Below are 15,515 nucleotides of genomic sequence, written 5' to 3'. Positions count from 1 at the left end.
GAAAGAAAGAAAGAAAGAAAGAAAGAAAGAAAGAAAGAAAGAAAGAAAGAAAGAAAGAGAAAGACAATGGAAGACACCACAGGAAGTAGACAGCCAAATCCAGAATGTTCTACAGGACAAATGATGGAGTTTCTGTTATCAAATCAGAGGCATGAAGATAGGGGAGGGAGGGAGAGAATGCTATGACACAAAGAAAACCTAAGAGACTATGTTTGCATTCCAATTTCAATAAGACTAGTTGGAAGAAGACATCTTGAGAAACTGAGGCAATATTGGTGCAATCTGGGTATTGTCTACTTGATTAGCCCTGTGTGTGCCCTATCTTCCTTTTGTCCCTCTAGATCCTTCCCTACCCCTTTCCATTCTGCCCTATGCCCCAGGGAGGCGGGGGTTGAGCTGTGTGGACTGAAGCTGGGGATTCCTTTGTCCTTGGGCTTCCAGTTAAATTAGCCAACGGTTTCCAGTTGGTTTAGCCAATGGCTTCTGGTTGGGTTGGCCAATGGTTTCCAGTTGGGTTGGCGAATGAGGCACCCCAGCAAGAAACCAAAGGGTAAGAGGAGGATAGGGTTAGAATATTTATTCTCCTGGCCTCCTCCATGTGGGCTCAGGCTAGCTGCAACCAGCAACTGGAGGTCACAGTTCTTGCTAAGGAGGCCCTCTCCACAGGGCTCTCTCTTTCCATACTGTTGTAATCACTCCCCCCCTTCCCCCCCCCACCCCAGGTCTCCTGATGGTCATAGGATCCCACTCTTACCAGCACAACGGTTCTAAATGATCCCTAGTGATTTTCCGACACCTGCTCTCTCCTTTGTAAATAACCCTTTTATTCAGCTCTCCTCAAATGGCCCCATTTCAAAGACCTCTCTCTATCCTGCCAAGACCTGGTATGGGTTAAAAAAATAATAATAATTATTTATTGGGAGAGTTCAATCCTGAAAAGTTAATGGGTGCCAGTATATGGAATCTGGGGGGAATGTATAATGCAGTTTGTCAAAATGCTGATGGTTGTTGGGACCGGTTAGTGGGCACATGGAGGTTTATCATACAACAGTCTCTGCTTGTTTGGGGTTTCAGCCTTAGGTTCCAATCCTAACCCTGCCCCTTGTTAGTAGATGATATTGGGGAAGGGACATCCCTCTCTTGAGCCTGGAGTCGATGAGAACTCCATCCCTGGGACTTGGTGAGTACGTGGGGTGAGGGGCGTGCTTGGAGGGGGATGGGAGCCACCTCCCCGGGGAGGCATTTGCAACCACCACCCACTTCTTGTATTCGTGGAACACGATGTAGAGGATGTGCACAGCAATGCTGTTGAGGGCATATGCGTTGATCACGGGCCTCAGGAAGGACAGGAAGGTGCTGACCACAGTGGTGATGATGACCAGGCTGATGAACTGGGGCCTGGGGGAAGAAAGATGCAGCTGTGGGAGGGTGGCTAGGAGGGTCCTGGGGGGTTTAGGCAGGGTCAGGAGATCAAGAGGTAGATGAGCAAAGGGAAGGGGTTTCGGGGAGCCCTACCAAACTCAGAAAAAGGTATTGAGCTTCCCAGGTGGGCTCAGCAGAGGGTCCCAAGAAGGGTCCGATGAAACATCCCAAGTGGGCCCAGGCAGGGTCTGAAGGGGTTCCCAGGGGTAGGGGTGGGTAGGATGATGAGAGGGTCTCAGGGAGGCTCAAAGGGGCTTAGTCAGGTCAGCAGAGGTTGTCAGGGCCCAGGTGAGGTCAGACAAAGGATTCAGGGGACCCGGGTAGGATTAAGGAAGGAATTACAGAGGTCCCAGGTACTATCAGGAGAGGGATCCTAGAAGGCTCAGATAGGTCAAATAGGGTCAGGAGAGAGATTCAAAGGGGTCTCAGGTTAAGAGAAGGGCCCAGGAGGATCCCAGGAAAGTTCCAGGGGGCCCAGGTGATAGGCTCAGGGGAGAGGTCCCTGGGGCCCAGGTAAGCTTAAGTATGGGCTCCTGGGACCCCCAGGTGGCTTCGGACAGGTTCTGGAGAAGGTACCAGACTATCCAGGTGGATCAGGAGAGGAATTCTGGGGATCCCGAGTACTCTCAAAGGAGGAGTCCCTGGAAGCCAGTTAAGTCAGGTAGGGTCAGAAGAAAGTGCTGGGGTGATCAGGGGAGGGATTCCAAGGACCTCAAGTGGGCTCAGGGAGTGGACCCAGGAGCCCAGATGGGCTATGGTGGGATCAACAAAGGACCAGCCCCCGCCCCACCTGTTCTCTCCTAGGAAAGTAGGAAAGTAGCAGCGGGGCATCCATATGCTGTAGCCACTGGCCAGCAGCCACAGGATAGCGATCTCATCCAGCAGCTGGCCCAGGAAGCTAAGCGTCATGTGGAAGTACATGGAGAACAGGCCTGGAGCAAGAGACAAAGGTAGATGGTCAAGGGGGTGGTCCCCACCCCTACCACCCCACTGTCACAGACCCCCACCTACCTACGACCATGAAGAGGATGCAGGTGATATAAACATAGCGGGAGCGTTTCTGGGCATAGGGGTGCATGAGAAACATCATGAGAGGCCCAAAGATGAAGAAGGTGACATTGCTGAACTGGAAAAGAGGAGGACATGCGGAGGGGTTGTCAGAAGCGCAGGCAGGCGAGGGCTGCCCCTATGTCCAACCCTAAGTTATTAGCCAATTGGTCACCTGTCCCCTTTCAGGCAATTGATCAACCCCGAGTTTGTCACTCTTCCAGTTGATCTTGACAGTCAACCAGTCATCAATAGGTTCATTACTCCATCTGTTATTCTATCGGTTCATTCATTCATTCATTCATTCAGCAAGTGTGGCAGACTATCTACTAACTTTCTACATACATCTGCCCCCCCTTTTCCTTTTGGAAATAAGATCCCCCCAAGTTTTAGACACAGCTACACAACATTTTCCAGGCTTCCTTGCCACTCACTCTGCCTTCATGACCTGGTCTGACCAAGGGGATAGAAATGCAAATGAATCTATTACTTAAAAAAAAAAAAATGAGCTTCATTTATCAAGATTGGCTGTATTAGAAATTGAAACTGAGAAGTTTTCAAAACCCAGGACTACACAAGCACATATTCCCTTGGCCATCTGAGAGATGGTGTCATCACTCATCACAAAACCACTAGAAGATCCCATAGTACCCTGGTGAGATAATTAGAGTGAAAAAGGCAAACAAAATCTTTCTATTATTATGAAAATAATTTATACCTCGAGGAACCTCTGAAAGGCCTCAGAGACCCCACGGTGTCCCTGGACAGTATTTCAAGAACCACTTCTCCATGAAGAGCAGAGCCAAGTAGCTTGATAATGTTGAGCTGCCAAGTTAACATTCCAGAACCATCTACCTCTAGATTTCCATTTCAAAAAATAAAAAGATATGATCTTTTCTATTTAAGCTGTTTTTAGTGGGCTGTTTCATTTGAAACCAAAGCATCCCAGTTACTGGGCTTCTGCACCCCACTCACTGACTGTGAGGAGTAAATTCACTGCTCTAACCTACCATATCTGCATTTGTATGCATAATGCCACTTGCCTCTTCATGTTGTTGACCCAAAGATCCCCCAGCCCTCCGTAGTCTATGAGTACAATTAAGGTGACAAGAACATTTGCACCAGAATTTCAAGGGTTCAGGGTCCCTGGCCACTAGGACTTCAGCGCCCCCTCAGAGTTGCCCCCAGATATGTCTGGGCCACAGTTGAGTCTCTCACATGAACTCAGAAACAAGTGTTCTTACGGTCTTCTTCTACCTGCTAACTTGAGGTCAGCCGCTTGCTCACTCAATTATACCCTCCCTCCCCAATAAAATCTTCCTGTTGTAAAGGTCTCCTCCATCACCTGCGTCCCATCTTAGAAAGTGAAGAAATAGTGCCCTGTTAACCAGGGTGCTCCGTTATTTCTCAGAAACCTAGACTGAAGGGTGCTGACTCAAAAATAGAGAGCACAGGGAAATGCAAGTCAAAACCGCAATGAGCTATCACCTCACACCAGTCAGAACAGCTAGTATTGAAAAAAAAGAAGAAGAAATAATAAATGTTGGGTAAGACTGTGGAGAAAAGGAAACCCTCATGCACTGTTTGTGGGAATGCAAGTGATGCAGCCACTCTGGAGGTTCCTCAAAAGGTTAAAAATAGAAATACCATAAGATTCAGTAATTCTGCTGATAGGCATTTACCTCCCCCCCAAAAAACCAAAAACACTAATTTGTAAAGATATATGCACCCTTATGTTTATTGCAGCTTTATTTATAATATTTATTTATAATAGCCAAGATACGGAAGCAACCAAGTGTCCACTGATACATGAATGGCTAAAGAAGATGTGCTGTTTTATATACAATTGAATAGTACTCAGCCATCAAAGGAAGGAAATCTTGCCATTTGTGACTATATGGAGGGACCTAGAGGGTATTATGCCAACTGAAATAGGTCAGTCAGAGAAAGACAAATACCGTATGATTTCCCTTATATGTGGAATCTAAAAAACAAAACAAATGAATTAACAAACAAAAAACAGAACAGACTCATAAATACAGATTACAAACTGGTTGTTGCCAGAGGGGAAGGGGTGGGGGATGGACAAAATGGGTGAAGAGGTTCAAACTTCCAGTTATAAAATCAATAAGTCATGGGGATGAAAAGTGCAGCATAGGGAGTGTAGTCAATAATATTGTAATAACATTTTATTGTGACAGATGGTAACTACACTTATCGTGGTGAGCACTGTGTAATGTATATAATTGTGAAATCACTATGTTGCACACCCGAAACTAATATAATATTGTATGTCAACTATACTTCAATAAAAAAAAAAATACAGTGGTGGGTGTGGGGAAATCATTTACCTGATACAGGGTCACCATCTAGGACCCTAGGTCCTGGGCACCAAGACTAGTTTCCAAGGCAGGAGTCCTTCTGATTCTAGGGAAGCCCATGGCTTTCCTCGGGTGATGGTGAACCAGCTCAAAGTCTGGTTCCACAATTTGAGGATGCTTGGTAAACTGGTTTTGCAGCCCATGATCCCACCCATGTCCTTGCTTTCCATACCAAGGTGTCTGATGCCCACCAATGGACAGTGTCAAACACATTTCTGGCACAGCCACTTGGTTCACAATGGCTACCCGAGAACATGCATGCTGTGTCTGCATCCTGAGACTCAACCCCACTGGAGTAGACACCTATCCCAAACTGGGCCAATCAGATTTTCTTGGGAATTTGAAACTTGGAGCAGACACAGAGCCTGGGAGTCCACCAAAATTGAGTTGCACCATTGTCAACTCTCTAAGGTCTTGGGATATTGTCCCGATGTTTAAGATATGGCAGCCGTCTTGCCACCACAAACAGACAAGGCTGAGAACACAGGCATATACTCAAGGGTGGTATCTTCCTTGTGCTAAATCCTCCAGACCTACCTTAGACCCCAGTACTCCCAAGCAACTCATCTCTCTGTTTTCTAAGATACCCCAGTACCTACCTGATACATTCTTCCTGTTTGGTTTGTTTTTTGATTTTTTGCTTAAGCTAGCTTTCTAATGCTTGAATCCAGTAAAACCATCACCATTGGTATATGAGCTAGGGTTCTTTGGTAGCAAGCAACAGAAAATGAACTTATATCATAAATACAAAAAAGTGTTTGTTTTTTTTTTAAAGATTTTATTTATTTATTTGAGAGAGAGAGAATGAGAGAGAGCACATGAGAGGGGGGATGGTCAGAGGGAGAAGCAGACTCCCCGCCGAGCAGGGAGCCCGATGCGGGACTCGATCCAGGGACTCCAGGATCATGACCTGAGCCGAAGGCAGTCAGTCGCTTAACCAACTGAGCCACCCAGGCGCCCCTAAAAAAAGTGTGTTTAGTTACTTATTTAATTTATTTGTCATTCAGTCATTATGGGAGCTCATTAATCCAAAGAATTGCAGAAGACAAGGAAAACCAGAAACCAGAACAGCTCTGAGCCTCGAATGGACAGTCTCTTCAGGGAGCAACTTCGGGCATGAATGAAAAAAAAAGTTATGTTCAATTGTTATATCCAGGCTCAGGATTCAAATTCAGGAGATGCTGCCTGGGCCATAGCCCACCCTTGGCCAGAGGAGGGGAAGCACCTTGACTGACCATCCTGTTGAGAACATAACCAGTAGGAGAGGGGCAGTTGGTTGTCAAAGGGAAAATGGTGCCATGGATACCTAATGGGCAAAATCCCAAACAAATCAGAGGTTCCCTCTGCCTTCAAACAAACACCAGCCCTTGGGCGTTTCGAGCATGGCTGAAGATGCTGAGCCAACCAGTTCCCCAAACTCTAAACCCTCCATTTAAAACACGTCTGTGGGGCGCCTGGGTGGCTCGGTTGGTTAAGCGACTGCCTTCGGCTCAGGTCATGATCCTGGAGTCCCGGGATCGAGTCCCGCATCGGGCTCCCTGCTCGGCAGGGAGTCTGCTTCTCCCTCTGACCTTCCTCCCTCTCATGCTCTCTGTCTCTCATTCTCTCTCTCAAATAAATAAATAAAATCTTCAAAAAAAATAAAAATAAAAAAAAATAAAACACGTCTCTGACTCCCATAAATAAAATCCAAACTCTTAAACCTGGCTTATAAACTCCCTCCATAACTCACCTCTCTCCACCTTCAACTTTATAATCTAGGTGGAAGGGATAATTCCATTCCTCCAAATGAGCCATACTTTCTCTCACCCCTTAACCTCCAGAAGTTGCCACATGCTGTTCCCACTGCCTGGAACACTCTTTGTCCCCACTTGCCCCTCTTTGCCAGGCCAACTACTACTCCATCTTTCCCCTGGGCATCACCTTTTGATAAAGCCTTCCCAATCCCACAAGGCAGGGTCAGGTGGTCTTCTTTGGTGCCCTGTTCCTCTATCCTAACACTTGTCTAGCTGTTCTGAAACTGTCTTGCTCTCCCACTAAACTTGGCTTTGAGAACAGGCGCTGTGTCTTCCCTGTTCTCCATTGTCACCTCAGGAACTGGGAAAGAGTAGGTGTTCAATAAATATTTCCTGTTGGGGCGCCTGGGTGGCTCAGTTGGTTAAGCGACTGCCTTCGGCTCAGGTCATGATCCTGGAGTCCCTGGATCGAGTCCCACATCGGGCTCCCTGCTCGGCAGGGAGTCTGCTTCTCCCTCTGACCCTCCCCCATCTCCTCTGCTCTCTCTCTCTCTCTCTCTCTCAAATAAATAAATAAATAAAATCTTTAAAAAAAAAAAAATAAATATTTCCTGTTGACTGGATCTCAAAGCAGGTTTATGTGGATCACCAGTCACACACATGAAAACACTTGGCAGAAGGGATTGTACCTGGAAAGTTCTGGATGGAAGGTGCTATGACTGTTACTTTCTTATCTTTTGACAGCACAATTTTATAGATATTGCTTCCTTGTGCACACCCCCAAGGTCTGGCTTTCTAGTTCTTGTTTGGCGATGAAAAAACTGGATCTCAGAGAGGTAGAGTGACTTCTCTGAGGTTGCACAGCTCTGGGGGACTCCAGAGTTTGTTTTTACCCCCTGCCTTAAAAGATGAGAGGACAAGACAGGTGGCAATGATTAAGAGGGGGCTTCCCTGCTCCCTGGCTGTGTGGCCTAGTGTCTCTGGATCTCCCTTTCCTGCATCAGCAAAATGGCGGAGAATAATTAATGGCTAGTGCAGATGCTGTTGAGGGGCATGCATGAGGCCAGGCATCTAAAGACTACCTTGCCAGGGATGTGGTTTCAGCTCAACAAATAGCAAGGGTTACTGCTGCTGTTGTTGTTGTGGGAGATAATAGCAACAGGCTGATCCTTGGTTTAGTTGCTCCAAGCTCAGAGGCCAGCAGAACCAAGACAGAAGTTTCTGATAACGCCCCTGAGTGTGCAGAATGAGGGCAAAGCAATGGGCGGAGCCTCTGACTAATGAGTTCCAACTGGCTTCAAAGTCTCTGATAGCATCAGAGGCCGCCCCCTACTGGGGCCTCCCTCCCTGCCCCTGGGGCTGGGCCCCCCACATTTCCCAACCGCTGGCCCCACCTAGACTCTTCCAGGAGGGACAGGCTCCTGCCCAGGATCATGAGCTGGACTCTCTGAGTCCCAGCCCCATCAGGTGCCTTCACATCCATCCATCCATCCATCCATCCATCCATCCATCCATCCATCCACCCATTTGCTTACCAACCACTCCTTCAGTATCTACTATGCTGCTCAAGGACCTAGCAGTACCCCAAAACGAAGTCTGCCTTCACGGGTCTACCCAGCCAGGGTTTGGGGGACATTCTGTGCCTCATTTTCCTTCTCTAACTCCAAGCGTCACAGTGAGGATTAGAGAACAAAGTGCTACGGGGTCTGAGAGTTTTGCTCACTGCTATGAAACTCCAGTGTCTAGAGCAGTGCCTGACACATAGTAGGTGCTCAGTAAATTTTGGTAGAGAATAACGCATGCAGAAAATACATGTCTACCACAGCTGGTATACTGAGTATGAATCACAGTGTTGCTGTTATTCTGGAATAATTTGCTTTTTTGATCACCAGTACCTAGCAGGGTGTCTGGTAAATAGATGTGGCTGGGTACCTTAGGTCTGGAAGAAGGAAAGGAGAGAAGCGGTGAGGGGGGAGGGGCGGTGGGGAGGAACGAAGAAGAGAAGGACATAGAAGAGACGGGAGGAAGGCAGACTGACCTGAACTGACTGCCCATTTCAGCTTTGGGAAAAGGCAGTGGGGGATCCGCGTTCTCATTTTCCCTGGCCACCTGGAGCTCCCTCCCCACCTCCATCCACTGTTTCACTTGTGCATTCCATCGATGCATTCTTGACTCCTTTATTGTCCCTCTCCTCCTCACTGGACGGTGACCTCCGTGAGGATGATACGCACCTGTTTTACCCCTGGCTGTGTCCCCAACACCCACCTCGCTGAGCACGCAGTGGGCGCTCAAGAAAAATATGTCGAATCAACCAAATCAACGAACATCACCAAACACCCCCATGCTCTTTCTCCCCACCGCCAAAGCTCAAAGTCCCACCACGCACACCTGGCTCTGTCACCTGTTGAGGACCCCCTCTATAGCCACTCAACACATGCACAAGAATGTTGGTGCAGGGCTGGGGCCGTGAAGCTAAAGCACCAGCCACAGACCCTCCCCGAACAGGACTTACTTGCATGAATTAAAACACACATAATTAATTGTTAATCACTCAGTAACTGAGTGGCCTCACAATGCTGTGGTTAATTGAGTGAGAGATTCTGGGACCAGGTGGCCCGGGCTTTAACTCTGGCACTTCCGGTATACACAGCTTTTGTGCACTTGTGATTTACATGCTGCAAAACCCTGAGGAGGAAACGTACACTCTCTGAGCCTTAATTCCCCATCTGTAAAGATGTGGAGCATAAGAGTACCTACTTCATAAAATTGCTATGAGGATTACAGAAGTGCTATTTGTTAAAAAAAAAAAAAATGAATACATTAACACTTTTGCATCTCTGTGCTATGTTTACTTCTAATAGCAATAGCCTTGTTTATTCGATGCTTAGGATGTGCCAAGAACTGTAAGGTTTTTTTTTATCTGTTTTTTTAATTGAGATATAAATCACATACAATCAAATTCACTCTTTTAAAGTGTGCAAGTCAGTGGGTTTCAATCGACTATTCACAAGGTTGTGCAACCATCACCAATTCCAGAACATTCTCATCACCCCCAAAAAGAAACCCTGTCCCCATTAGCAGTCACTCCCCTGCCTTACCACAGCCCCCCCCCGCCCCCCCCACGCCAGCTCTGGGGAACCACTCATCTGCTTCTTATCTCTGCAGATTTGGCTCTTCTGGGCATCTCATATGGATGGAATCACACAGTGTGTGGCCTTTTGTGACTGGCTTCTCTCACTGAGCATCATGTTTTCAAGGTTCATCTATGATGTAGCGTGGGTCTGCCCTTCACTCCTGTTTATGGCTGAGTAGTAGTCCATTGTGTGGATGAATGACAGGGTGTTTATCCATTCATCCATGATGAACATTTGGGATGCCCAGTAGATGTTTCATCCTCTCCATGGTCCTATGGGTTAATCACTATTAGCACCCTTAGCTGCTCCCTTTCTGAATAAGTACTCAATAAATATTTGCTGAACAAATATGAATGAGTAAATGAATGAACGTATGAATGAATGAGTCTTTCTTCCCTGTCCCACCTACATGCTGTACTTCTGACTTCTGTTTTTTGTCTGTCTCCTCCATCCCCCAGGACACTGGCCCCGTGACGGCAGACGTTTTCATTTACTTTGGTCACCTCGGTGTCCCCAGAGCCTGAAACAGTGCCTGACTCAATCAATTCTTGTTGAGTCATGAACAAAATGAAGGGGTCATTATCTCTTCAAATTGGACCCCTCTGTCATCCCCAGAGGCTTTTTCTGAAGGAGAAAAGAGGTCCAGAGGGACCTATCGAGTCTGAGCCAAGATGTGTCATGGGCATGGTCACCAGTGTGTGAAATTATTCAATTAATAGTGTCTGCCCTCCCTGAGGGCAGGAACCAGGCCCTCCTCATTTTCGGCAGGGAGGGGAGGGCTGGCACAATTGCTTTTGCTGTGAATTTGATGAGAAGGAAGGCAGAAGAGGGAGGTGTGGTTTAGAACTCATGGGACCTGTTACTCACAGCCAGGGGCTCAGAGAGGGGAGGGTCTCCCCCTGCATCACACAGCATTCAAGAGAGAGGGACAGGAATGCCCACAGTGCAGAGGCCAGCGACAGGAATGCTCGGTTGCAAAAGGAGGTGGGGAGGCTGTAGGAGGTACGGGTGTTGCAGCCTACACCCCCTTGCACAACCTCCCACTCCGACCTCTCTGTCCCTTCTATTGTACCCCTCCCCCAGACTATGCCCACCACTGCACCTTTCCCTATGCTGTTCCCCACTCCAGACATACCACCCCTTTGTTCTGTATCCAAGCATCCGAGAGGAAGCTTTCTGGAGAGGATGAGATGCAGGGCTTCTGAAGCTTTGGCAGGACCCCAGGAAAAAAATTCAGCAGCACAGCTGCCTCTCAGAGCCAGGGAGCCTTGAAACTTCCTCCTCCATGACTTGAAACTCTCCTGTCAGCTGCCCAGAAGGAGGTCACACCTGGAGGCCACCAGGCCGATGCCAGCAGAAGTAAACTGGAGCAGCCCACACCCTGACTTCTCCTCCACCCCACCTGACCCAGGCCCTCCCATGCCCTTGACCTCTGCCCCTCTTGGATATGCCTTCCTGGCTCTCCAGGGCCATCTATGAAAGGCAACCAGGTGCCCCAGCTGCTGCCCACATCATTGACTCTTTGCTGTTCAAAAGTCCCCCATGGCTCTCCAGTGCCCTCACCATGGAGCTCACACTCCTCTGTCAGGCATTCCCCACGTGGCCCCTGGAAACCTCCTCCACCTGTCTCTCAGCCCTCATTTCCTCCTTCTTGGGCAGCCTGGGCTCTGGCTTCAAGCCCCCAACCGTTCCTTGATCTGCTATTCTCTCTCACCTCTGAGATTCTCGCCTTTGCTTATGCTGGTCCATTTGCTCCATATGCCTTAGAGAACATTTACTCATTCTTTAAGCATTGAGGTTCCCTCCCCATTCAGCAAGCAGAGGCCTCCTGTGCCATCCCCATGGCTCCCCGCTGCCCGTTCTGGCCCCTTTGCCCTCCCTCTGCCACAAGCTAACCGTGGGACTGGTCAAATCCAATTCTGAACACCCCACTTCCTTATCCTGGGAGCAACGAGCCTCTCCGGGACCCCAGGACCAATCAGCACGGGTTGGTTCATAGCACTGATGCTGGATGAATGAATGAGTCCAATGAGTCCATCAGGAAATACAGGATATATTTTTCGAACACTCTGACCCAGCATTCAAAACTTGTTCATCTTCATCTCTTCTCATTTTCTAGCCACAGAAACACACTTCCCTTTCCCAAACTGTGCAGGCTCTTTATTTCCAAGACTCAGTACATCCTTTTTCTCTCTTCTCTCTTTTCCTCGACTCCTACCCTACTTGGCAAGCTCCTATCCATCTTTCAAAACCCAACTCCTAGATGCCCTCCTCTATGAAATTTGTCAACCCCTGAGCTGAGTCCTCGACTGCTGCCTTCTGTACCCTGATCGTGCGGGGCTGGGCTCCGCCTCCCCCCACTCCAGACTCAGCGAACCTTGCAGGCATCGAGAAAATAAGTTTCTGAAGAGTGAAGTGACTCCTAAGTGGATCCTGATGAAATCAACATGAATCGATTTTTTAAGAAAATTCTTGCTACGTATTTTGTCTTCATTTACATACCTGGATCAAAAACTCGCTTTTAACATGCTTTTAAAGAGCTGCGCAGTATTTGACCAGAATGTATTCAGCCCTACACAGGCTGGTGAAAATGCTATGACTCCCTTTCTATGTATTCCATTATTTTTTATTGCAATTACAAAGGACTCAGACAGGACTATATATAAATTTTGTTTTCCACTGGGATTATCTCTTTGATGCAACTTCTTGGAAGTGCAATGACGGAGTGGGGGTGGAGGGGGCGCTATCTGTAATTCCATGTCTCCACGCAACTTGACAAATTGCCCCCAGGAAGCTGCAAAATATGAGTGTGCCCACATTCACTACCAAATAAATTCATTTTTAATTACTGATCTGAGAGGCCAAAAGGAAAAGATCTTATTGTTTTCTATTTGGCTGGTTATTATAAATATATATATTATAAATATATATATACATATACATATATATATCTCATAAGCTGGCAAACTCTAGCCCCGTGCCAAACTCCCCCCCATCTTGTTTTGTATGGCTTATGAGCCAAGAGCGACATTTGCAATTTTAAATGGTTGAAAAATTAAAAGAAGGGTATCTTGTGACACGTGAAAGTTAAGTGAAATGCATATTTCAGTGTCCACAAATAAAGTTTTATTGGCACACGGCCACCCTCATTTGTTTACATACTATCCATGGCCGCTTTCCAGGTACAATGGTAGAGCTGAGTCATTTCCATACAGACTGTATGGCCCAAAAAGCCAAAAACAGTTAATATCTGGCCTTTGTAGCAAATGTTTGCCAATTCCTGAACTCAATGATTTATTAGCTCTGGTGATGGGTTTGGGATACTCAGAAGTGTTTGGGAGGAGAAAATCTGGGGGAGACCCTTTATAACATAACTCGGATTCAATTCCTCATGCCCTGGTCTGTTTTGCAAGAGCCTTTTCAATAGGAAAGGAAATGTCCAAGTGTGTTCACACCAGGGAAAGGCAACTATCATTTTGCGAAACTTTTGTTTCTCTTTGATAAGTATCTGGAAATGCAGGTACTAGGAGATGATGATGTTGAAGTCTAGTATGTGTCATGACCACATCTCCTGCGGCCTCAAAGGGTGTCTGCCAGTCGCTCAATTTGCTACATTTAGAGAGGGGCTGAAGGAGGACTGAATGGAGGAGCATTTTGCATTGTCAAGCACAACTAGACTGGAGGCTCAGCCCAGCCCTAAGTCAGCCCTTTCTCAGTGCCTTCTGTGGGGACCCCCACCTCGGGGTGGGCTGCCAGGGAATCCAGAAAGAGGGGTCCCAGAACCTCACACCTCTTCTCCACCTTAGAGATCAGTACGTTCAGCCCCCTCCCATGTGTCAGGTGAGGGTACTGAGGACCAGGGTCAGTATCTCTGCCCAGGAGGAACAAGAACCAGGGAGACCAGAGGGAACCCCTGAATCTCAAACTCCCACCTCCCAGCTCTGGAAATTGGTGAGGTCAAACAGGGCAAAAGCAACCAGGGCATCCTGGGACTGAGCTCCCTCTCCCCCATCCCCCACAAAGACTCTCTCGGAAGTACCAAGTTCAAATCCTAGCTGTAAGTGCCAGCATGACGCTTGGTATATCTTTCAGTCTCCCTGAAGGCCATTTCCTCACCTGGACAACGGGATTAACTCTGTGTAATACACACTCTGCCTAATTCCCAAAGTCGTTGTGAAGATTAAACTGAGATTTTTCCTGTAAAACGTTTAGTACAATGCCTGCCACACATAGTAAGTACTCAATAAAAGTATGCTTGTATCACTCACTGTGTACTAAGCACCCTCGCTATGTGCAGGGTACAGAGCAAAGCACATAGCCTGCATCACCCCCCATCCCAGGGGCTCCAGGAAGGGGAGCAGCCTGCCTGATTCACAGCAGTCTCCCCAGCACCCCACACGGGGGTAGCACAGCTATATGCACCTTTGGCTGCTTTGCATCTTCCAAGTTTTGCTGAAATGCTTGTGCCATTTAGGCACCTTGAGCCCCTCCAATATGGCCCCATAGCAAGGGCTGGAGGAAGGATGGCCCACTGTGTTGGTGTGCCAAAACTGAGGGGTCCCCAGGACATGGGACTTTCAGTGCTGAAACCAGGACAGTCCCCAGCAAACTGGAATGTGCTGGTCAACCTAGGCTGGGGGTACAGCTGAAAAAAAACGGAACACTAAACACAGTCACCTCCTCCTGGAAGCCCTTTCTGATCCACTCCCCCCACCCACCCCTCCCTGATCTCCAAGGCTGCCTGTGCAACTCCCATTACAAGCACCATCAGCCCGGATTGTGAATGCCTGGAGTCACATCTGTGTCATCTGCTCCGGCGGGGGGGGGGGGGGGGGGGGGGGGGGGGGAGGGGGGCAGAGACTGGCTGTTTCCCCGGACACTGCTGCATTTCCAAAACCTTCCACAGAGCCTGATGCCAAACAAAGATGAGTGAATGAAAGCCAGCACTCCTTGACTAACAGATGAGCCAAAGCTCAGAGGGGTGAATCCTCAAGCAGGATTCCCCAGCGATGATGTGGAGAAGCCAGGTTGGAACCCCAGTCTGTTAAGGCTGCCACCCCCAGCCCTCCCACCTGGACCTCACCGTGTTGTAGAACTCGGCCACCAGCTCCGAGTGCTGAAAGTTACTCTCACACCAGTCCACCTCGGAGCTCTGGTAGGCGAAGATGCTGGGCATCCTGATGCAGTGCCCAGTGCCCACTGGCTCAGTCTGGCAGAGAGGAGCATGAGAGCCTAGAACAGCCCGGCCCAGGTGAGACAGGCAGAGGACAGCTGGTTGCCCCACGGCAGGCAGGCAGACCAAGAGGAAAAACCTGCCTAACCACTCCCCATTGCACCAGGGCAGCCTAGCTGTGCAGTGGCGGCTGCCCTGGGCATAAGCAGAGGGGCTGGCCCCATCCAGGGAGGGCGGAGGTGGGAGGGGGGGTGGGAAGGGAGTGTGCTTCCCATCCCTACCCACCGCGAGTGGGAGTTAGGGGGACTGTTATTAGAACAGTAATTTAAAATAATAATGAGCCCACTGAGAGGAGTACCCTGGCTCTCCCCACTTTACAGATGAGCAAACTGAGGAAGAAAGAGCGAAATCACTTGCTGAGGGCATGCAAGGTGGGGGGAAGACCACAATGTGAAAACAGGCAGCTGAGTCCAGGCTCCGGGCTCTTAACCATTAGGTTTAACTACCTCCACACCGTCAAAGCTCCATGCTGCTATTTCCCATACCAGGGGCAACAGTCACGCACCCACCCCCAACGGGCTTGGCTCAGCTGCCTGGGAGTCCTTGGCTATGTAACCTAGCC

At 48.5% G+C, this 15,515-nt stretch overlaps 1 protein-coding gene across 2 annotated transcripts in view; it reads right to left on the bottom strand.

Moving 5' to 3' along the window:
* Positions 1-15,041, bottom strand: part of ACER1 (alkaline ceramidase 1) — an 18,583-nt gene extending 3,542 nt beyond the window's left edge. Inside the window, exons 1-4 of one of the 2 annotated variants that reach the window (XM_021705398.1) lie at positions 14,804-15,041; positions 2,434-2,543; positions 2,213-2,354; positions 1,261-1,398 (exon numbers count right to left, since the gene is read on the bottom strand). In XM_021705398.1, the coding sequence (XP_021561073.1) occupies positions 1,261-1,398; positions 2,213-2,354; positions 2,434-2,543; positions 14,804-14,946 (533 nt within the window). In that variant the 5' untranslated portion in view covers positions 14,947-15,041. Of the gene's footprint in view, positions 1-1,260; positions 1,399-2,212; positions 2,355-2,433; positions 2,549-14,803 lie in introns of both variants that reach the window. The other variant, XM_021705400.2, reaches the window with a different exon arrangement.
* Between the last annotated feature and the right edge of the window lie 474 nt (positions 15,042-15,515).

This window comes from Neomonachus schauinslandi, chromosome 1 (assembly GCF_002201575.2).
Source record: "Neomonachus schauinslandi chromosome 1, ASM220157v2, whole genome shotgun sequence".
NCBI classification, from domain to species: Eukaryota; Metazoa; Chordata; class Mammalia; order Carnivora; family Phocidae; genus Neomonachus; species Neomonachus schauinslandi.
The sequence above is the reverse complement of the archived record's forward strand: the minus strand, read 5'-3'. Positions and strand labels throughout refer to the sequence as shown.